At 55.2% G+C, this 22,364-nt stretch overlaps 5 protein-coding genes across 5 annotated transcripts; 4 read left to right on the top strand and 1 right to left on the bottom strand.

Annotated features, from left to right (window-relative positions):
- Positions 1 to 3,031: 3,031 nt before the first annotated feature.
- Positions 3,032 to 5,929, top strand: LY79DRAFT_553120 (AMP-binding enzyme). Its single transcript, XM_060557756.1, has 4 exons — positions 3,032 to 3,661; positions 3,730 to 4,259; positions 4,313 to 5,054; positions 5,113 to 5,929. The coding sequence occupies exons 1-4, from the start codon at positions 3,280 to 3,282 to the stop codon at positions 5,553 to 5,555; spliced, it is 2,097 nt and encodes a 698-aa protein (XP_060414534.1). The 5' UTR covers positions 3,032 to 3,279; the 3' UTR covers positions 5,556 to 5,929.
- Positions 5,930 to 7,089: 1,160 nt separating this feature from the next.
- LY79DRAFT_631631 (BRCA1 C terminus domain-containing protein) lies at positions 7,090 to 8,503 on the bottom strand. Its single transcript, XM_060562181.1, has 2 exons — positions 7,496 to 8,503; positions 7,090 to 7,428 (listed from the first exon to the last, which is right to left on the bottom strand). Exons 1-2 carry the CDS (start codon positions 8,215 to 8,217, stop codon positions 7,284 to 7,286), a joined length of 867 nt encoding a protein of 288 aa, XP_060414535.1. The 5' UTR covers positions 8,218 to 8,503; the 3' UTR covers positions 7,090 to 7,283.
- A 422-nt stretch (positions 8,504 to 8,925) lies between these two features.
- LY79DRAFT_659162 (uncharacterized protein) lies at positions 8,926 to 11,298 on the top strand (the record flags this gene model as incomplete). The annotated part of the gene is made up of 4 exons (XM_060562738.1): positions 8,926 to 9,595; positions 10,404 to 10,483; positions 10,796 to 11,060; positions 11,230 to 11,298. The coding sequence occupies exons 1-4, from the start codon at positions 9,260 to 9,262 to the stop codon at positions 11,296 to 11,298; spliced, it is 750 nt and encodes a 249-aa protein (XP_060414536.1). The 5' UTR covers positions 8,926 to 9,259.
- LY79DRAFT_190997 (uncharacterized protein) lies at positions 11,015 to 12,236 on the top strand. The gene has a single exon (XM_060551389.1). The coding sequence runs from the start codon at positions 11,332 to 11,334 to the stop codon at positions 12,016 to 12,018; it is 687 nt and encodes a 228-aa protein (XP_060414537.1). The 5' UTR covers positions 11,015 to 11,331; the 3' UTR covers positions 12,019 to 12,236.
- Positions 12,237 to 18,426: 6,190 nt separating this feature from the next.
- LY79DRAFT_553134 (uncharacterized protein) lies at positions 18,427 to 18,977 on the top strand. Its single transcript, XM_060557757.1, has one exon. It carries the CDS (start codon positions 18,640 to 18,642, stop codon positions 18,832 to 18,834), a length of 195 nt encoding a protein of 64 aa, XP_060414538.1. The 5' UTR covers positions 18,427 to 18,639; the 3' UTR covers positions 18,835 to 18,977.
- Positions 18,978 to 22,364: the final 3,387 nt, after the last annotated feature.

Here is a 22,364-nt window from a genome sequence, read left to right on the forward strand (position 1 = left end):
CAGCCCTCACAAAAGCCTGTCAATACGGCAACTTCTTGTACTTGCTTAACGAAATCCCTCCACAAACGGTTCTTGGCTCCGCTACTCTAGCGATCGCCTCATGAGGATTATTTCCGTGTGTGCGCCGTATATACCCAGTTTTTTTTTTTTTTTTTCACTTCTTTCTCGGGAGGCTTTATGGGAATATAATGCGATCACGATAGGTCGCTCTGTTGTCTCATTTTCACCCTCACGGCAGATTATCTATTGACAAGTTCCAAATTCACTTATATTCTTCTCCCGAAGGAAATGCGTTCCTTTGTGTTTTGACCGTCCGTCGCCGCCGACGCCGCCTAGCATCTGCCCCATCCCCTGTTGTGTATGGCTAGTTTATGTACATCACTTGTATGACCGCGGGCTATGTAGAGGAACCAGTCTTTTCTGGCAAGATGCTATGAGTTTATGGTCTCTCTGACCACGCCCAACCGTGCTTGCCTGAGGAATTGCTCGAATACGGAACATTCCCTAGAGATCCATTTTGGTCCAGGACGGGAGTCTCGAGATGACCGCAGGATCCTTGAGGGGGAACCGTATGGGCAGGCCTGTTTCACGGTCTTTCATGGTTTCGAGTTCGCCGTCGACATGCAAGCAACAAGGTTCCTTGCCGAACACCCTCCCTCCGGCTAGACCTACTAGAGAAACAATGAGAAACAACTGTCTCGATTTAGGCTTATCTAAGTTTGCAAGGTCGTCTAGTCCTCCCGTTTCCTCGAACGCCGAGAACCCCGAGACATACCCAGCGCGCGGCATCTTGCGACGGGCCGTTTGAGGACGGACGCCATCTGGATCACCTGGCGTGCGTGCCATTTTCTGTCTCTCTCTCTCTCTCTCTCTGCCGCCCGAGGTCCTCCCGGTCCGTTGGCGCGGGCGTCGCTCGCTCTCTTTGACTGCCAGCCAATATGGGCACCGAAATAGGTTCCAGGACCAGAAGAATGGGGTTAATGGTTCGGCCCCGAGCGCGCGGGACCTGCGAGATGGGATCCGAGGTTTGCGGATACGGTGATTAGGAGGGGTCGCCCTGCTCGTTCATTTCGCTTGGGCTGAGCGTGCATTCTCAGGAAGCCCGTATACCTAGTGAGTTGTGTCCTTGGGAGGGGCGCAGTCCGGCTTTTCTTGCGCCATTGCCGTGCCACATTCCTCGAGTGCGTACGAGCGCAGTCTTGGAGCATGTCTTGGATGCTTCTTGGGTGGTTCTTGGAGGAGTGGCAAACGCCTCATGCTAATTCCTTTGCCTAGGACCCAAAGGGAAAAGTGTGTGTATGTGTGTGTGCGTGTGGTGGTGTGTCACTCCGTTGCATCCCTTCGAATAAGGTTGTTTTGTTTACTGGTTGGTCCCCCGAAGGGCCTCAAAGGGGGGAGTGACCCCTTTTCCTAGTTCCATTCTGCCGCGCTCATGCACTGTACCTGCGTCTTGCAGGGCTTAGGGGAGTTAGGGGGTGTGCGCTACAGCCACGTGACGAGTTTGAAGTATAGTATATTGGATGACAGGGTCCATGGACCACCCACTGCTGAGTTGTCTCCAGACTAGGTACGTACCTTGCCAACCCGGTTTATCGTTCAGCCTGACTGACAATGCAGCTAAGCAACGCATTGGTTTCGGCAATACATGGCATGTGGACAAGAAAAACAAGGCGAAATACAGCAAAAAACATACCGGTAGTCTGTCGCGCAGAATACTCGTTCATCCACTCTTAACTCTGGAGAATGTGGAACAATCCGATGACCAAGTAAGGTTTTCCCTTCAAAGGACGCACGCCCACCCCCGACCTTCCTCACAGTGAATGCGATATGCATATAAGCGATTCTATGATGCAGCAAAACCCATCAGCAAGTCCCGGGATGCGAGATGGACCCAAGCGAGATTGGCAGCCCCTCTGTGCTTCGCCACGTCGATCGTCGTTGATTGGATTTCCACGAATGTCAAGAGCCCAGACCCGTAAAGGAAACCAGTGCCGGGAGAGAGTTGTCAGATGGACCCGTATGCTGGGGTTTTCCCTGGACATACACGGGCACGGCAATCTGCCCAGTCTTGGAGAGGGAGGGTCTCGTTCCGCGTGTCTTGAGCGGTTTCTGGACGGCGACTGAACTCAGGTCGCCGCCCTGCATAGAAAAAAGCAGCGCCATGTCGCGCCGTCGACGGAGCCGGACGCTGCCTGGGATGTGGCCGGGGAACCTAGTTCCCCTTGGCCGCTCCTTGCGTAGACCTGTCTCTTGTTGATCTTCCGGCCTCCTTGCAGCGCAATTCGCCGGGCAAGGAGCAGATGGGAGGGATTTTCGCGAGGTGTCCACTCGATTCTCAACGCAACACTGTCAGAAAAAGATGGTTCACGAAGACGACATTGTCGCCGGGAGCTTCGCGGAATGCTCGTGGACGACCGTCGGATTTTTATGACTACGGAACTGAGTGGTAGCAAAGATGTTTTCCCGGGACACCGGGCTTTCGTCGTTGCCTTACTGACAAAAACACAAACTCGAACGTCTTCGAGCACTCCGTCATAGCCGTGTCCCAAAACACTTGGCTCGCTCAAGTTTGAGTGGTTCTTCGGACCAGCGATGCTATTAAGCCCTACCTCGTAGAAGCATCATCGGCAAGAGACCTGCGGGAGGAATGAGCCTTGTGGGGGAAGCATGGTGGGGATCGGGATCGTGTATATAGTAGATTGAAGCAATGCTGACCTCGCTCCGTAGATCCCTTCCTCGGTACTATGGCCGGGTCGACGGGTGAGCACAACAGCTTATATACAAATGTTTGATGGTCGCGGGTGTACGGAATACGATGTGACTTTTGAGGCTTGATGGTGGGAAATGCAAACACTGGATTCATTCAACCCTCGGAAGTATTCGCTTATTAAACTCGCCCCTCATCCCCGCAGGGTCCCCGGGATGGAGTTCGGCTGGCGGAGGCGGGGGTGGTCAGCCCCCATTGCTACCCCGGGCCAACGGAATGCGGGGGAAGCTTGGCCGCCAGGACCGTCCTCAACAGTTTGGAAGGAGCACGTCAGCAGCTACACCAACAGACACGCCTTGTAGCTCAAACCTCCAAACTTCCAGTCGCTCAATTATTTAAGAGATCTGGGCTTGGCGGATATACTTGGCCAAGAGCCTCGTAGTAGTGACCTTGTAAAATTTATACTGTGTCTCGTTGCCATTTTTTGATTGCAAACCCATTGTTTTGCTCAGATTCTCATCTCCCCGCCGTCTGTCATCCGCCAACGGGGCCATACATACACCGAATCCGCAATGGGCAGCTTGCACCCTCAGGACGAAGTTCTGCGCCGTTCCCTCGAGGACCCCGAGGGATTCTGGTCTCGCCAGGCCGAGCATCTGCACTGGCACAAGAAGCCCTCGTCCACATTGAAGGTCGCCCACAAGACGCTCAAGGGCGGTGTGACCCACAAGACCTGGGAATGGTTCCCAGGCGGCGAGATCTCGACCTGCTTCAACTGCATCGACCGCCACGTCCATGACGGAAAGGGCGATGCCCCGGCCATATTCTACGACAGTTCCGTGGCCAACACGAAGCAGACCATCACATACAAGCAGCTGCTTGACGAGGTTGAGGTCTTTGCCGGGGCACTGAGGGAGGAAGGAGTAAAGAAGGGCGATGTTGTCCTGCTTTACAGTAAGTCTCATCATCATCCCACGAGCTAATAAGACATGCGCGTCGCAATGAGCTCACCCACGGTTAAGTGCCTATGATCCCCGCGGCGCTTATCGGTATCCTCGCCCTCAACCGCCTGGGCGCCATTCATGCCGTGGTCTTTGGTGGCTTCGCTCCCAACGCCCTCGCACAGCGTATAGAGGCCTCCCAGCCCGTGGCCATCCTGACAGCCTCGTGCGGCATCGATGGCAACAAGCCGCCAGTGAGCTATAAGCCCCTCGTCGAGGAGGCATGCCGGATCTCCACGCACAAGCCCGACAAGGTCGTTGTGTGGCAGCGCGAGCAAGTGCGGTGGCACCCTATTCAGAGGAACGACGGCGAGAGGAATTGGCAGAGCATCGTCAAGAGCTGCCGCGCAAGGGGCGTCAAGGCCGACTGCGTGCCGGTGAAGTCGACAGATCCCATATACATCATTCACACGTCGGGGACGACGGGGTCGCCGAAGGGGGTGGTGAGGGACGCTGCAGGGCACGCTGTGGGGCTGCATCTTTCCATAGGTTATATGTTCAACATTCACGGCCCGGGGTGCGTGTCTTTTACAGCATCAGATATTGGCTGGGTATGTCATTGCAGGTCGTCTATTCGCATGTGCTACTTCTGACACTGATACAGGTTGTCGGCCACAGCTATATCGCGTATGCCCCCTTGCTAACGGGCGCCGCCACAGTCCTATACGAAGGAAAGCCTGTAGGAACACCGTCTGCCTCTGCCTTCTGGCGCATCGTAGAGGAGTACAAGGTCAACACCATGTTCACGGCGCCCACGGCCCTGAGGGCCATCAAGCGGGAAGATCCCGACAACAAGTTCTTTAGGCAAGTAGGGGAACGGGGTGGCCTCAAAACACTCAAAGGGCTTTTCCTCGCGGGAGAGCGTTCCGAGCCAGCAATTATCACCATGTATCAGAAACTCCTCAACACCCATGGCGCAGCCGACGCCCAGGTCGTAGATAACTGGTGGTCGACGGAAGCTGGCTCGCCCATCACCGGGAGGGCTCTCGTGCCGTACGTTGCCATGGATCGGAGAACGGGCGTTCGCAATCACCCCCCTCTAAAGATCAAGCCGGGTAGCGCCGGCAAAGCGATGCCTGGGTTTGATGTCCGGATCGTGGATGACGAAGGCAAGGAGGTCCCCAGGGGTACAATGGGCAATATTGTACTTGGGCTTCCCCTGGCTCCAACGGCGTTCAGGACTTTGTGGCAGGACGAAGAGCGGTTCTACAAAGGATATATGAAGCGCTTTGATGGCAAGTGGTTAGACACGGGCGACGCAGGCTACATTGACACCGAGGGCTACGTCAATGTCATGTCCCGTAACGACGATGTTCTGAACGTCAGCGCCCACCGGCTGTCAAGTGGTGAGTCAACCATCCCTAGATACATTCTGGACATATCCAAGGCTGACAACAAGAACAGGCGGTCTCGAACAGGCCATAACGTCGCACCCCCTCGTTGCCGAGGCCTGCGTGGTGGGCATCCCTGACGCGCTCAAGGGTCAGCTCCCCTTCGCCTTCATCACGCTCTCGACACCCGAGCATCCGGCTTCGGCGGTGCCCAATGCAAAGCTCGCCGACGAGATCAACGCGCTCGTGCGCTCGCAGGTCGGCGCCATCGCATCTCTGGGCGGACTCGTACAGGGAAAAGGCATGATCCCCAAGACGCGAAGCGGCAAGACGCTGCGGCGCGTGCTGAGAGAGTTACTCGACAACGCGGTCCACGGCGATTTCGACAAGGAGGTGCAAGTGCCGAGCACGATCGAGGATGCCGGGGCGGTGGATATAGCGAGAGACAAGGTGAGGGAGTATTGGAAGGTCAAGGGGAGTGGGCATAAGAGCACGGAGGCTAGGGCGAGGCTGTAGGTGGGTTGCAGCTACATGAACATACATGAAATCTCAATCTCCTCCCTTGCTACATGGCATGGGAGGTCAAGAGCTTTTCTAACGTGATATAATCTTGTCTTGCGCGCCTTTGGTTTGGAGATGGACAGCTATAATGCACAGAATTTGTACAGATGATATAGAGAGATGAAGGTACAAAACCAAGCAGCGTCCGGTATGAAACGGCGTAAACAGGATCTGTGGAGAATAAAGCCATATGTCAAGCATCCAACTACTACTTAGCAACAGTAAAGGGAAATTGGTCCTTCAATCAGTTTTATCTTGAGAAAGTCTCATCCCAACAAAGTGCCAAAAGGGTTGCTTTGTTCAGGTCGCTCAAAGCACCTCTATCCGGGGGATAGATAGCAAGGAAATACTATATAAATTTAGGAACCTATAATGAGTACGACCGGGACTAGATCGACTTTAGGTGACATGCTTCATTGTTTAAGGTCAGAAAGGGCAAATCTAGGCAATAGCGGTTGAACTTGGGGAATTCATTGTGACATTTGCTATATCTGTGGCACGAACAGCACTGTTCTTCTGGGGTGCCTCTCCGGTGGTATATTGGTTCATTGGAACCGACATCGGAAGACGGTATATTCCTCTTGTGAAGGCTCTGGTTTTCCTGGGCGTCATCGGCCAACTGTGAGAGGAGTATGTAAAACCAACTAGAATCTCGAAAGTCACGTTAAGAACGAACCGGGAACAAGGCTGAGGCCCATGTTGTCCAGGGAATTCCATGCCCTATTGCCATGATTGACTCCTCGCACGTTTGAAGCGGGGGGAGGCCAGAATCAGGCAGTGGTATGCGCAGACTTGGCAACCCTTGTCCAACCCGCGGTCCTCGAGGTCATCGATATATCCCTGAAGTGGAAATCAGCCATCACTCATTGCCATGCTAAAACGTATAGACCTCAAACGGGTTCGCAGCGCAGGCTTCGAAGCGGAGAATTCGTCTTCCGTTGTTGTATGTTACGTATGTTACAAAGCCCGGGTCCGAATAGGTCCACTGACCATGTCTCCCACCTAGGAGGTTGCCATTGTCAGCATCATGGTGCAACGCAAAACGCCACTACAAGCAACACGCGCCCGCAGGACGGTATCACAACCAGAGAGTTCCCGCCCATATTTCACCCCTCTCCTTCGCGATCTATTCGGTCGCACCCCTCACCCCGTGTCCCTCGTAACCAGTCCCGTGAGAGGGCCTTCGAATTGGGCCTTGTCGGGTACCAGTCTACAGCCGTGGCGGAAATAGCAAGGCTCGAATGGTCCAGCATTGCGCAACACCCGTATCGAGTCGCGCCGTCGTACCATGTTTGCTCACGGGCCGTCTGGCGTGTAACCTCTCCGCCTCGAAGTCATAACGAGGAGTGAGAGGCAAGGCGACTTATTGCCACAGGGTATAGGGGATTTGTGCTACGAAGACTCGACAGCAGATCTGTGACAAGGCATACGGGCGATGGGACTTCAGTTTGCTTTTCGCAGAGGAGAGCCCGTCCGTGATTGGAGAAAACGCACTAAGCATCAATAACTCCTAGCTAATGCCTCGTATGCTAAAACGCCGTGTGCCTGTGGTTCACGCTTGGTATCTTTATGCCCCCGACCCTTGCCCTTGCCATTGCTATCCAAAACCAACCACCGAGATGCTTTCAGAATAGTCCCCCATGCCCGCATACACCACTGCAAGTCTTCTAGGTAGGAGTCCGATCAACTCGCCGATCCCGTAGGAGATTCCTTAGAGGAGTGCTTCCCATACATGCCATAAACGCTCCTCTGGCCTTCCCGCGCAATTTTAAGGGGCGCAAATCGCGCCTCGGGCAGCCGACTCCCCGCCTTTAGACTCTCCAAAACCCTGCCTGGGTCGTCAGCAAGTCTCCTTTCGAGGACCGGGCACCAAAAGAGAGAGGATGGAAACTGACCACTCGACGCTGACATACTTCACGGCACACCCGCCGACTTTACGTATCTCCCTGTCTAACTTACTGCCTGCGAGCCCTCCACCAGCCCCGGCCCCTACGCTCGCCGGCCTCCCAACAATTACATGCGTGACCTGTCTCCGGCCGAGATGGATGGACATTCGCCCGCCGTTCTCAACCAGTACGCGCTTGAGTCGGTGATCGGAGATGATGGGGTGCGTGCCCCCGTTGATGTAGACCGTGACACCTTCGAATAAACCCCTGCCGGTGGCCTTCTTCGGCTCTTTCTCTTCGTCTTCCTTCCGGTAAGCCTCGAGTATTCCCTCTTCACTCGTGGGGTTTCCGCCCGTAGCAGACGCGGCTGACGTCGCGGACCCTGTCTCGGAGATGGAAGAGCCGCCCCTCATCAGCCCGGGCCGGGCAAGCATGTCGGCCACGCTCATCTTTGCTCGAGCCTTGACGTCCTTCGGCACGACCATCTTCAGCTTCTCGTCAAAGTCCTCGCTGCCGGCGCCGTAGGTGTCGCTCATGCGGGCCCCGCCCGAATGGCCGCCAGCAAACTGCTCCGAGAGCTTTCGGGCGCGGCTGGTTCGCCATCCCGTCGTCGCGCCCGGGGTGTTTTCTGGACGCTGGTGGCCTGTGGCACTTGAATTGTAGGGGTCGAAGTTGTTGCCGAAGCGGGGCTTCGCAGCCGGCGGGACGGACGGCTTCTCAGTCGACGGCATGTTTGGTTGGTTGTGGGACGCACCCCGGCGATGTTTCGTTTATTTTTTCTCCTCTTAGGTGCTGGGACGTGTCATCGGTGTTGAGATGGCGCTACGATGCAGACTTCATACGCATTGATGATGTGATGTTAGTCGAATTCATATGACAGATGTGAAGTTGAGAGGTCGTAATCCCAACGATTTCTCCTTCTTCTTGTTCTTTTTCTTCCTCCACACTATTCTGGTGAGTCCAAAAGCAAACAAAGGAGCGTCTCTACCGCCGGCTAAACACGAATCACGCGGCGCCGCAAACTAGGCAGAGGGCTCCAGCGCATCATGGTCCATCCAGGCACGTACCCATCGCGTGATCACGTGACATTTCACATGACGTCAACCATACACTAAGCTCAGCCAGTAATAGTTGCATCTCTCACCCAACTCTGACCTACATGCTTCGTGAGCACTACGTGTCTTCGTCTCACCTTCCGAAAGGTATGAAATGCAAAGCAGGGAGGCAGATGCACACGACGAAAAGCTTCCCGAGTAATGTGAAGCTAAGTGATATTGGAAAGTACTGGTCCGAGTGGGGTTGACCTTCGCGGCAGCCGCATCAGCAATAGCTTCGGCGCACCGACCTTCCCCCAACTGACTGCCGTGATTCCCAAAATGCATGTGCACGTCAAGATCCCTTGGAACCTTCTTGTTGCAAGACCGAACGCTTCGACGGCAGGGGACCTTTCACCTCACCTTCGACCTCTCAACCTCCTGCAGGTCCCGACATCAGGCCCAAACACCGGACAAGTCACACCCCCTCACCCCTTCAAGGTAATCACCGTGTTGCCTTTCCACGAGTAGTACACGCGCCCACGGAACCGGAACCGATATTGTCAGTGTGAATTGGGGCTGTGGAGATGGACAGACCTTGGGGCAACAGGAAGAAGGGGTCTAATCACCATCTTTTACCACTGCGTTGTTTCCTCTTGGCCATTTAGGAACACTCAGTCTGGGACTATGTTCAGGTCTGGGCTCAGCAAATGCGAGTGCGACGTCCGATCCCAACCCCATGCCATTCGTCCTCCATCGCCGAATCGTCTTGTCGCGGCTACCGTCCTCCTTGCTTCAAGGCGCTCACTTCACGCCCCCTTCGATCGAAGAAGGCCATACCTGTCCCCCGTCGGACACCACCATGGAACGCAACTGCACCCAGGGTCTGTACGTCACCGGAAGAAACATGCCTTCATGGTCTTGTCCGCATCCGGATCTCCTGGTGAAACGAAGATTAAAACCACCCAATCGGCCTCTAACATCGTCTGGCGTGGCATTTCTCACAGACGCCGCCAGTCATGCATATCACGACCCCCCATCAGCCGAAGCTTACTTCCTCCATACGCCTCAAAAGGTTGGTAGATGGGGACGAGGGGCTTGCACCGCCAAAGTTGCCTGCTACGCGTTGCACCGAAACTTCACCTCCCATTGCGGACTGTCCAGAGAGGTGATGGAGGAAAAGCTTGGTATTCAAGCTCCCTCGAAGAAAGGCATACCTAGCTCGGTGGGAAACACCTAACGAAAGGACCACCTCCTCCAGCCCCGGACCTGGTCTGGTACACCAGCGGACTCGGGGACTCCCATGTCTGCCATCTTCACATTCTGCCAGGCCACCGCACGCGCTTGCGCCTGCATGCCAGAGAATGCAAGCTTCCTTGCTCACGAAGCTTCTCTTCTAATTGACCTGCTTTTCGGGCCTGCTGCTTCCCAGGCCGATCCTTGAAAAGGCAACAACCAACGCGGTGCCCCGTCAATGTATAACACACCCATCTTAACCATGCCATACCAGGAGTTCATGCACGATGACCGCTGCACCGCTGCCCACCATACTACATACCAACCTAGTTTCGAGCCTCCTCTTTTCCCGCCGCTGTGTTTCGCGGCTAGATTTTGTCGGACAGGGCTATGGCCGAGGGATAAGCCCAGGTGAATGTGCTATGCCATGCCGCTTGTACACTACACTACAACCTGCCGGCAACTGGAAACCGTGACAAATGGCGAAAGAACAAACGTACCGAAATAAGAAAGGGAAAATCGATGACATGCCAGCGCTTGCATATTCTGCGCGCAACATGTGCCGCAATCTTCAATGCGTCGCTGCGCAGCCATAAGCAATGCTGAGCAACGCCACAAAATCTCTTCCGCCACGTAATTCTGCCTAGAGGAGCTACGAGCATCAGCTGATTCATGGCCAACCTCGTCAGGCTGGGGACAGAGGCAAGGTCGACCGCAAGCAAGCAAGGTAAGATGCTCCAGAGCAAGGTCGTCAGAAACTCAGTATCGTACCGCCGAACCCCAAGCTCCCGTCTACCCCCCCTCTCATGTGATATCAGGCAGGGACGCGCAGGGACGAGCACAGGGGGGCGAGCCGTTTCATGCTTGCAAGTTCTCCCCCGACTTGAGGATTCATTCAGCATCACCAAGCTTGACATGATAACACCCCTCGCAAGCGACATATACGCAAGAGAAACGAATCTCGGCTCGAGCGGGAGAAGTTCCCACTTCACTCTCGTCTAACCCGGTCCCCGACAGTTACATGATCTGCCTAAACTAGCAGGTGCCTGTCTGCTGCGGCCCAGGTGCGCAAGAGCCATTTCTCGACACCTGCTCTGTTTCCCTGGGGGCACGGTGAGGCCTGGCGCCGGGACAGACGATGTTCCAGGGGCTCCTCCGTGATCCGTGATCTCGCCGCCGCCGCCACCCCATGTTTGAGCAGCATGCATACCCGAACGCGTGCATGCAGGCAATCGACTCTTTTCTCTCCCGGGGTGGACGGAATAGCTGCCTGCCTTGACCTGGCCAAGCCCAAGCAGAGCCCGGTTTGTTTACGTGGTGTATGGCATCCACATCGCGCGCGGCCGACCTGGTTTGTGACGAGCAGGCTCGACCGACCGGCGAACTATTCGAGCAGGTGTGGATATCTCGAAGCGGGCCAGCCGGGAGTGATACCCCCCCTCAAACGTCACCGGATACTGCTGTCATGATTAGCATTCCACCCTCCTGGCTCACACTGATCGTGTCCCAGACAAAAAGGTTATGTCTCGTCTCGGGAGCTAAATTCGGGATTAATTCGAAAGGAGGCCGGGAACCATGAGAGATGTACCTCGTCCCCTTCTGAGAGGGAAAGATGGACAAGAAAGAAAAACACGGACGGTTGGCAATGGATGGCGCCGCGCCGTCTACGTACCTGACCAAAGACTGTGCGCGACACACCGCAAGGGGGAGGGCGGCTGTCAGAAGTCAAACCGCGCCGAGAGTTATCGATGTTGGCGTCTGCCCGACCACAAGACCGGCGCGGCGCAGCCGTCCTGGCTTGGAGCCCCCCCCCCCAACCCCATCTCGAGGGAGAGAAGAAGAGGACACAGAGAGGGGATGAGGAACCGGGAAACAAAGCCCGACCTCGTGCACGACAATAAAATCAAAAGGGAGGTCCATTCAACAATGGGCAACGGCATGTGGAAAAGTCTCACAGGGTACCCAAGGCTAGGGCCACTGCATCGCCTTGCCTTACATGCTACCTATGCTGCTCATCGCAGTACGGATACACTAGCACTGCTGCTGCGACGGAGCACATATGCGAAGCATACTTGCTTGCATCTGGGATATGATGATTGGGTCTGTATGCCAACGGCGGTGGACGTCGGTTCCTACAGACTAGCTGATCTCGCCCCCTCTCGCTCAACACAACGACATGAAGACCTCCGTTTATTGTGGCTTTGGCTGCTATGGAACAGAGGCGATAGCTGCTGCTGCTGCGACAAGATCTCCCTATCGTAGCGGTGGCGGAGCTGGAGAGGGGTTGCGATTTTCGCCGCCGCTCCAGCCCTCAGTTCTAGTGTACGATGTACTGTCATCCAGGCTCATCCTCACACCCCCCGCCCCGCAACGAAAAGATCCGCGCACTATTCTGTCATACTGCGGTATCTCCTGCATGTACCATGTACGGTATCTCTTGTATTTTAGTTTGGTATTGTACCCGAAGCGACCCCACCTCGGTATCCACTACTACGAAATGGCTAGCGCTTGCCAATCTGACATGTTACCACCCGAGACGCGGCGTCGACGGCGCGCATCTGCCCACGGACAGTTCACTCTTGCAGGGGTGAGGGGGAAAGCCACCAACCAACCTCCAGCACGCTCCAGGCAGGTAGCTTAGATGGTTTTGGGGGCAAGGGGAATCGAGGGAGGGGAGTAAGGTGGGAGTGGGTTGCGAATGCAACGCGGGCTCAGCAGGCAAGGTGTTCCGCCCATCGTCCGCCCGCGCCCTGCGCGTGCAGCCAAGGGCTCTAGGCTTTACTTAGTATCAGATAATCAACCTCACGCCCCCCCCGCCCCCCCCGGGGGGGCGCAAATTGGGCGGCGGCCAACTGGGGGAAGGGGGAGGGTGAGAGACTGAGCCCCGACTTGTCAGTTCAACAACTCAGCAACTTCGCGGCTTCGCGAGCAGGGCAAGTATCAGGGCTGGCCACTTGCCTGATTGGGGTCGATATGAAAGGGGTTTTGGCTGGGTCTGGGGGAGAATCAAAAGAGGAAGAGAGGGGCAAGTTTGTGAGAGAGAGAGAGTCAGGGCAGGCAAGGGTCATATTCCCTCTGCGTCGTTGTAGATACTTGCCTTGTCTGGCATCGAACTCAACCTTTGTACGACTGTGGAACGTACACCTGACGCGCGCTATCTGCTTTGTGCAGTTGTAGATTTCCTCAGGAGCGGCAATGCGAGGAAGAGCCTGTGAGGCAAACGGGAGAGCCCCCCCCCCAGCAAGCAAGCAAGCAAGCAAGCAAGTAGGGCAAGCAGACGGGATGTACGAAAAGGAGATCAGAACAAGCAAGCCAAGCCAAAAGCCAAACCCAGCCAAACGTATGCGCACCGGTATGTGGTACCCTACACACACACATATACATACATACATACTATGTACATACATGGTACAGCGCGCATGCGTCTCCCACGGCGAGCGCAGCGCAGCTCCCCGCGCAACGCGCACCAGGACTGAACTGGACCAGGACAGGGCCTGGCTGGGGGCCAGGCTGCACAGGCGCTCCAGCTGCTGCTGCCGACGTTCTTGCAGGGGCCAGCGTCGTGTAGGACATTGCCGATTCTCACCAGATCTCTTCCAGCACACACATGCAAGGCTACGTACGGGACGCGCGCAGCTATCCCGACACATGCACAAGACGGAAAGGCAGGCGGGAGGAGCAGGAAGGGGTGGGCAGGGAGGGGGGATGGATGGATGGACAGATGGGGGCCAATGACCATGGGCAGGGCTGGCTGGCAGATGGTCAAGCTGCGTCGTAAGCAATTAATGTATAGTACTCCGTAATCTAGTCTAATACGTAGCGGTCGTATTTCGGGCCCAGCCGTGTTGGATCTCTGTCGTTGAATCGTGGATTGCCAGGGAACACAAGCCCACCAGCTTAACGCCATAATAAAATAGTAATAAGAAGTATGTATTCGTACGTGTATGGCCTTGCCTCGCGAATGCACAGTCAAGCAAGACGGGGCCAGAACGTTAGGTGGATTCACTTCGCTGCAGACAGGGGGGGTGCGGGTTCTGTATCATCACGACGCGATGACGATGGACAGACGAAACGCCTCCCATTCGGCAAAAAAATTAAATTATAGTATATATAAAAAAGTCCACGGACTTGCAGCCAGAGCCTCATCTTGATGTGGGCGGCGACCAACCACCCACACTGCGCCTGTCATCAGAGACATCAAACGGGCGGTCGTCGAGAACAAAGCTAGCGAATCCCGCAGGCAAGCGCGCTGAACTGTTCCCCCCCGATACGGACAAGATTGTCGGTCAAATGTCTCACTCGAATCTCAGCCGAGCACCTAGGTTGGGAGAATCAACGACAAGGGAGACGGCCGCTGTCGGAGCGAGTTGACTGGAGTGACTGGTGGCAGATGGTCCGATGGCTGGATGTGACGCGACAAGGGGGCAAAAGACACGGCCACGAGACAGGATGAAAAGAAAAGATAAAAGGAAAAGAAAAGAAAAGAAGCGCAGCCGAATAGATAGAGAGATGGAGAGAGAGAGAGAGAGAAAAGCCGTGGCTGGGCTGGAACAGAGCGATCACCTGTCGCCGCCGCCCGCTGTCGTCGTCCGCTCGCCCCACGTCCAGAAGTGTTGGCAAATCCCGCACACCTCGTCAAGTACACTACACGACACAGAGGGCAAAGAACGCGAAAGAGAAAGAAGTCGGCATCACGTCATGGGTGTGCAGTTGCGCGATTTCCCCAGGGTGTTTTCGTGAAAGGAAGACTTGAACTGGACGAGGGCAGGCCGAAAGACTGACTGATGATTAATGGAGGTCTCGGAGGACAGAGACAGAGGCTGGAGACCGAAGAGGAGGGGGTGGAGAAAGTGAAGAAAGAGGAGAGTGAGGAGGGAGTGGTGGGGCCATGGGCGTGCGTGCCGCATCACCGAACCCCCCCCCCCCGGTGTTCTCCCACCCCGCTACCCTCCGCCTGCCCTTTCCCCTTCCTCACTGCCCCACACCCCCTTGTCCTTCCCCTCTGCCATCGCATCAGGCCATACCTACCATCCCATTCGCCTCCACGTGAAAACTGCACGCAGACCCTCAACGTTCAGCAGTAGCAGCCGACTGAAAACAGTGGGCAAGGTAGCCCTGCCAGCGCACCGTAGTTCCCAGGTGGGGGTGTCAGCAAGCCAGTCCATTCGGGCATAGGGCTATTGGCTCGTCCGCGGTGTGGGATCAAGCGATGATGGGCGGCTGGCGGGTCGAGGGGGGGTTCCAGGCCTGGGTCTCCCCCCCTCTGTGGCTCCTTGCCACCCCTGCTAAGTGTGTCATTATCACCACGTCCAGAAGAGAGAGGCAAAGCTGTGTGGGTGAGGCCGAGGAGGAGAGGGCGTCATCGTAAACAGGTCACTGGAGTAGCGGTGAGGAGAATGCTAAACCCAATTGGAGAGAGGCCATTATCACACCAGCCAACCTCGCCCGAGGCGTCTCAACGCCACATTGTCGTCGAGTCAAACGAACATTATCTCATGGATCGGTCTCCCGACCCGGCGCCCGTGGTTGTGTGTCGTTGTATATTCGTATATTGCAAACCCAGAGCGGTCTCGGTGGTTCTCCAACGTTTGCTACGTGCCAGCACTCGCAAAAGGTAGAACGCCACTGGGGAGGGGACGGTGTCACAGATACCTCTTCGTATTTGGGTTTCCTCTGATATACGTCGTCGCTTACACAAGCTGCGGGCAGATAGATATATCTGGTGTAGGCTGCGACTTTCGGCAATGGAACAGGATGATAGCACCCGGCATGTGTTCGTCTCCGAGGAGCAAGCAGCGACCATCGGCACCTGAACGAGAGCTGCTCCCACTGCTGCTGCTGCTACTACTGTTGCTACTGCACCGCTTTTCAGTCGAGGCGTCTGTGGAATTGTTCAGTTGCGCCAAAAGTCGTGTGCTGAATGGATGACGAGACATCCCCTCTCGCGGATCATCCACGCCATGTCGCGTAGACCTGTAGGCAGATAGTTGCAGTGTTTATCCCCGGCCACGTTCCCATTGGGCCAGCATCGTCGACGACGTGGAACCACCCGTTGGGATGGTACGGAACACTGTCAGACCTCACCCAATGCCACGCCCGTCTGACCTAACTCGCAGCTGCCGGAGCCTGGAGGAACTCCTCGTGCTCCTCATGTAAGGCGGAAAACGGTCCGCTCATGCATACCAATTGGCGAATAGGAGCAGCAAGAGAACGGTTTCGTATAGCATGGTTTGTAGGACGTTCCTCTCTGCGAGGGACCTCCTGTCGACAGCTTGACCTCTCGACAGGGAAACGTAGTCTTCCACAAAAGGATAGCAGAGAATAGGCAAAAGAGCCAATTCGACAAGCCTGGGGCCGCCTTGACAACCGTACCTTAGTTGCTGGGGGAGGGGCAAAGAAGCCCGATGGCAACTCGGTAGAGTTTCCCAGAATGTCGCCGGGCTTAACACGGCGGCAGCAACAATGACCAGAGTCGACAAGAGCCTGCACAACCTGTCCTTCTTGACCGGGCTGCCAGGTTGCGTGCGTCGTGCTCTACAGACCCAATGGCGAGCCTCAGAGGTAGACCGCGTAGCCAACGTGGGTGAAGAGTCCCGGTACGGATACAGGCGGACAGCTCTGCGGCGTGGTTGTAGGCGTATGTGTAGATCCAATGTGTTGTAAAATGGTGTGTGGCGGCCGACAACGTGGATTGCCATGATTCGCCTGATTGCGGCGCGGGTCGATGTGCAGGGATCTTTGCCAACCCCAGTCGGAAAGCGAAGTTGGCGCGCAACTGATAAGCCAAAGCGCCAGATTTACTGCAGGCCCCGGCCGGGGAAGCAAAGAGTGCAGCTAGAAGAAGGTATCTGCTACATGGCCTCCATTGAGCCATCCTAACCTTCTGTGTTGACTGCCTGGAATTGAACATCTGGAATGCCCTTACATACGAAGTACGACTGCTCACTCGTGGGTCTCGTGTGTCTTATACAGGGAACGTCCCGTAAGACTTGCACCACCAGCTCGTGTGCTGAGTGAAGCCTGGTTCCTGTGCTTGTTGGCCGCCAGGATCAGGACAGGAAACCCGGACAAGCACCCGAAGCCGCTGGAACCCTGGCAGTCTATACAGTAGACGCAAACTATGCTCTTCCAAACAAACTCAGTTGATCGGCACTTACACGGGAAATTGTTAGTGGTTTAATCAGCGCTTGATAAAGCAGGGCATGCCGAGAGTGGTGTCTTCCCTGCCAGCGCCAGAGAGAGAGAGAGAGAGAGAGAGAGAGAGCGGGTGGTGAGGGAAACGTTGAGTACGCCACACACATCTGGTTCCTTGCAAAGGAAGAACGGCAAATAAAACGAGGAAGGGATAGAAGGAGAGGAAGAGAAAGAGTGTGTATTGGCGGGTAAGCTAACGTCGCTAAGAGCCTACATAGTACCGCCGAAACTGACACCAGCGACCCGGGGTCCAAAAGCGGCAAGTAGCTCGTAGATCGTAGTAGGGGCAGGAGAGCGAAGTAGAGGCTCCGATGTCTCTTTGGTAAAAAAAAAAAAAAAAAAAAAAAAAAAAGGGACAGTTACGGCCGTCCGAGTGTTGCTGTTGCGCTGGCAGATTACCTGTACGTGTACTGGCCGAGGGAGGAGAATTGGTTTCTTTTTTTTCTTCTTCCAAAGCGGATCAATGCCTGTCAACCGCTGATGGGCTGGTTCAATACTTTGCCAATGGCTCAATGGCGTCTGGCCCCGGAAGGTTCTTCTAGGCTGTGAGGAGTTGGGGGGCAAGATGGGGAGGGCCTGAATTGTCGTCGTTCGCCGCCGGTGGGGTCGACACCCATGCCGGTTTAGCGATTGAAACCTTTAATCAAGGGCCCTGACCAACTCAGTACCTGCTACTAGGTAGGTCGCAAGAAGTTCTAATTATCTAATTGCCTGAGGCAAACGAGCCGCCAGCCCGCCCCCCGCCCCTCCCCCCATGAGCTGGATAGCCGTTGTATCTAAGTACATGCCAGAAATGGGTGCTCATTGAGGGAACTGAAACGCACCCCTCCCCTCCATGATGCCCGCCAGGGTCTTTCATTGGATATGTTTTAAAGCTGCTTAGCCGCCTTGCAGCTGGGTCATGCAAGTGCTCAAGCCAGCATGAGCATCAGGCTCTCACCCCTGCTCAATCTATACTACCGTATCCTCTCAGCAGATTCGTACAGCGCACTGACCACAAACTAGGCCTATTTCGAAAGGCGGTCAGCCAACCTAGCCACCCACCCACCCACCTAACCCTAACCCTTGCCACCAAACTTGCTGCTGACGTTGACTAGCCCCTGCATTTGCCACATCTAGATCCCTGTTTCTGCCAGCCCGCTTACCCCTTTCCAGTAGCCCGTGGTCAGTGCGCTGTACGAATCTGCTGAGAGGATACGGTATCATATTTGGCAGCCCAATATTTTTTTAAGATGTGTCTGCAGGGTCTGGACGACGTGGGAGCGAGCCGGGGGGGGGGGGGGGGGAGGCCGCCACCCAAGATACTTCTGGCTTGCTTGGTGCCAGCGGATACTGGCTACTGCACGCTACCTTACGTGTAGTGTACTGTATGCTGGCGGGAACTGCCCCAGTCCTGGCTAGGCTGCATCTTGGATAGTGTACGGGAAGGTTGACGAGCCCGCTTCTGGCAAGGGATCATGCCGTCTGCCGCAAAGGTCGGCAGGGACTTGTGTGCAGATATTACTTCTCCATCAGCCTTGATGCCAGTCCCGGCCCCGTACTCGAGTTGAACGCCTCGCCGCAAGACCCTCGACTCCGAGGTCTTGGGCGGAGTTTGTCATCCGGACGTAATGAACTATCGCACTGGCCACGGAATGCTTGCTATTTCCGCTTGAACCCTGTGCTGTGTAGCGTACAAAATATAGTTCTATGGCTTGCATCGCATCTCCAGGGTTCCGGGGGAAGAAAGGGATGATGGACAGCTGTCTGCACTGGGTATGCCATCTCGAAATCCAGCAGATCCTAAGTAAGTTGCTTTGTCGCAGAGTGTTTCGGCAACGTGTGCTCGATCGAGTAAGAGCCAGGAAGTCCGCTAGATCGATGCATACAGTTCGTTACGTGTAAAGAGAGGTCGTACAGACAAGCGTCCGCAATGGCAAGGGGCGTCGACAAAATGGTTGCTTGTGTCTGATTCACTATCCCGCCCCGTGCAATAGCAACCGGGGATAATTCTCCCAACCTCGTGTGCTAGAGGAAAAAATGATTGGTATGGTGAGAGAATTGTTCTTTGCTTCGAAAGCAAGGGGTAGATGACGTTGTGAGTACGGCCTTGCATGCTCTAACGCCCCCTCGCCCAACGCGGCAAAGACAGTCGGCGTCTGTTCTTTCGAGAGGATTCGAAAGTCTTTGATTGGCAGCTATCCAATAGGATGCTTTGAACGGCCAAGCCAGACGCCGAAGTTCGGCAGATGATGGAACCCTAATGCTTCGCTCGAAGAAACTGCCACCGTCGCGGCACGAGCACGGCCGCCGCCGCCATCAGGTTCACCCATTAGAGAGGTGACTGTCTGAGACAGACACAAGCTGTTGGAAGGAAATAAAGAGCTCCCCAGCTTGCCGTTCCAATGGAAGAAGAGTCTGAAGTGACAACGGTTCATTCATGGCGTGGCGGAACAAGTGCCATGTGAGACACGAGTGGGCTAACGTGCCCAAGTCGGGTTCCTGGAGGAGACTTGATGGATTGGCGCCATTTGTTGACTTTCTCTTCTTTCCAAGTGAGACCTTTCAGCTACACCCCCTTCCGAGGGCACTTCCAACCAGTCTAGATCAGCCACGCTACCATTTGACTGACGAGGAATAGGTCGGCCACGCTGTCAAGCCTCTAAAGGCTGGGAAGATGGCGCATCCGACCCCTCAATGGTCGACTTTCTTTCTTGACCAGAGTGCTCCGTACTGACAATAGATACGGTATTCTGGTGAACATCCCGTTTCTCTTCTCCTACTGGGCATGGTTTGAGAAACGAAACATGATGCGGGTTGGTCGTTTGCTTCTCCCAATCGAGAGCTGAGGTACGTACCCTCACCAACCATTTTTTTTTTTTTCGAGGTCGTTGTACCGGTACCTTCTTCCCATACGAGGAAGAACGGTCGCTGGGCAGTCTCAATTCAAAACGGCATTGATTCTGATCCTGATCCTCTTTTTTTGTTGTCAACTTTTTACCAAATCAACTCGATCGAGCCAAGACCCAGCCGTTGTCGCAAAGTACTCAAAAGCTGACTGATCTACACCTAGTGGGCAGATGTTCTGTGAACGACTGACTGAGGGTCTTGTCGTCGGTGTTGGTTGCGCCGGCCACGCTTGGCTCATGTATACAAGCCTCCCCTCCCCTAGCATGCTGCTAATATAGATGCCCCTGTTGCTGCTAAGTGTGGTCGTGCGCTGAAGTGGCTGCTCCAGGAGATCGACCGCGCCGGAGAAGACACCTGTACCTATTGCTGCAGAAGCCGAGATGGTGGTATCCAGGCAAGGCGTATGCACGCGCTGCAGTGTACAGGACGGAATCTTGCATGGGATTGCACATGCCCCTAGGTAGGTAGGTACGCAAGCTTCTGTACTGCACCGGGTCAGACGCAACAACAGAACGGTGTGGCCAATGGGGTTGCTGTGTGCCTGCCTGCGTCGAAAAAGTCTTCGTGATGTTGCTCCTCTTTGCTGAGCAACTGGGCCGGTTCCTGTCGAACTGATGGCCGCGTGTATGGTACATCAACGGCGCGCCGGCGGCGCACGGTAATGCACCGTATCTGGCTCCTAACAAGTTACATATAAGGCTAGACATGACCTGTACCTAGGTGCGGGATGGGCATGAAGCATTACCCACACGCACGCAGGTGCATGCATTGCCCGGCTTGGGGTCATGGGGATGAACCGCAAGTGCGCAGTAAGTAAATGAGCCGACCCCACCTTATCGTCAACAGTCATCGCCAGGCATGCTTTTCTCCTGTGTTTTTCTTCTTCTTCTTCTTTCCTCTTTGATTTTTTTTTCCGAGCTCATGAACAAGTTCGTGGCCTCGGGGAGGGAGAGTTCCCACCGGAAACCAAAGGAAACTACTACCCAAAGGACTTGCTGTTAGTTTGGCCGGTTGAGCCCGGTGAAGGCAACACCGGAACAGGCATGCCGATGAGCCAGGATGTATAGCCTTATCTAGCAAACTATGTAGTTAAGGAATGTCGGGCCAGAGTGATACAAACCTTGATCCCTGGAATCGTAGTACCGTAATCTGGAGCCCATCCGGATAAACCGCGTGCGCACATACACATACACGGCCGACGGGTAGATGATCCTCCTGCATTTCGTGGGTCGTTGGCTTTCTTCCACTGCAGGAAGCTAGAGAGGGAACTTTGAGCGCCACGAGGGATGGGCGCACCGTTGCACCGCTCCAGCTCTTCTCGTGTTCAGCATCAACCAGGAACCCCGTCCAAGACGTACTGTTACACAAGTTCCCGCGGGGTTGTGTCTGGGCCGGCTAGCAACCGAGTTCGCCAAACAGGGCTTATGAGCCAGCTAATTGTCCAAAGGATAAAGTGAAGAAGAGTTAGAGACACATGCGCCAATTTGGTGCCAGATTCAACGTTGGAACCCAACCCACTCCATCTGTAGGAATCTTGCATTGCAGAAAACCGGGCCCTCGGAGCATTTTCAAAGGCACACTCTACCTGTTGATCGTTGCAGCCTGATTGCTAGGCGCCGGTCGACTGGCCGCTGACAATAACAAGAAGGCGATCTGTATCCTCTTACTCAGCGATAAGCTTTACTTTGCACCGTTTGAGCGCGCTTGGTCCGAACTGGAACCGCTGCGTGTAGTAAGGGTAGATGCCTTAGCGCTTGGATACACCGAAGACAGCAAGACCTTTGGTGCCATTTCGGTGCGGTGTCAATCTCGAATGTCACGTAAGCTAGGCTACTGAACCCGTCAGTCCGATCGATGTTTGAGCAGTACTACACTTCGTACATGGGTGAAGTTCCCGAATGCGTGATTGATATGTGCATGCTCTTGACCTCTTGACCTCTTGACCGAGCCTTTACGCAGTGTCTACCATTTCTGGCTGAGCCTGTGCGGTTGGCGTCGTATAACCAGCCTGATGAACCGCACCAAATGGGCGAGGGAGGGGCAGACGAACCGGTCCGTGTCCAGTTAAACTCAGTCGGTACAGAGGATGAACAAGGGGCCGATCTCACATCTCCATCGGGGCGTTGCGCCGCAGAATTCGGGATCGAATCAATCAGAGGCGTCTGTCAAGTCTCTCGAGCAGTGGCATCGGGTTTCACTCCTAGCTGGTCCCCTCACTGTTGGCTCAGCCACGATAGGAGGACATCGCGTGACAACAGCCTCAGAACAAGAGCGGGACCGGGGCTTGTTGTAAGACGCTTGTGTGCAGGATGCGTGGAGTTTTCTTGGCCCTGGCTGGGGAGATGACTCGGCCCTTTGGTCATTATGGGAAGACATATCGCGGAAATCTCTTAGCCTCCGCAGAGTATTCGTACCAGTGCCACAAGCGATGCCGTAAAATAGCATGGCAATGAAGGTCAGAAGCGGCAGCAGGATCCAGACTCGATGGCCGAGGTTCCACTACCATTGACTGACCACGGCCCATG

The sequence above is a fragment of the Colletotrichum navitas genome, assembly GCF_030913465.1.
Source record: "Colletotrichum navitas strain CBS 125086 chromosome Unknown LY79scaffold_27, whole genome shotgun sequence".
NCBI lineage: Eukaryota > Fungi > Ascomycota > Sordariomycetes > Glomerellales > Glomerellaceae > Colletotrichum > Colletotrichum navitas.

What these genes read in the sequence shown, in the direction of transcription:
- LY79DRAFT_553120 (XM_060557756.1), top strand. Translation starts at nt 3,280, where the DNA reads ATGGGCAGCTTGCACCCTCAGGACGAAGTTCTGCGCCGTTCCCTCGAG. An exon ending in CGATGTTGTCCTGCTTTACA is followed by an intron (nt 3,662 to 3,729) that starts GTAAGTCTCATC and finishes CCCACGGTTAAG; the next exon opens with TGCCTATGATCCCCGCGGCG. An exon ending in CGCCCACCGGCTGTCAAGTG is followed by an intron (nt 5,055 to 5,112) that starts GTGAGTCAACCA and finishes CAACAAGAACAG; the next exon opens with GCGGTCTCGAACAGGCCATA.
- LY79DRAFT_631631 (XM_060562181.1), bottom strand. Translation starts at nt 8,217, where the DNA reads ATGCCGTCGACTGAGAAGCCGTCCGTCCCGCCGGCTGCGAAGCCCCGC. An exon ending in AAGTATGTCAGCGTCGAGTG is followed by an intron (nt 7,429 to 7,495) that starts GTCAGTTTCCAT and finishes CGACCCAGGCAG; the next exon opens with GGTTTTGGAGAGTCTAAAGG.
- LY79DRAFT_190997 (XM_060551389.1), top strand. Translation starts at nt 11,332, where the DNA reads ATGAGAGATGTACCTCGTCCCCTTCTGAGAGGGAAAGATGGACAAGAA.
- LY79DRAFT_553134 (XM_060557757.1), top strand. Translation starts at nt 18,640, where the DNA reads ATGGCTTGCATCGCATCTCCAGGGTTCCGGGGGAAGAAAGGGATGATG.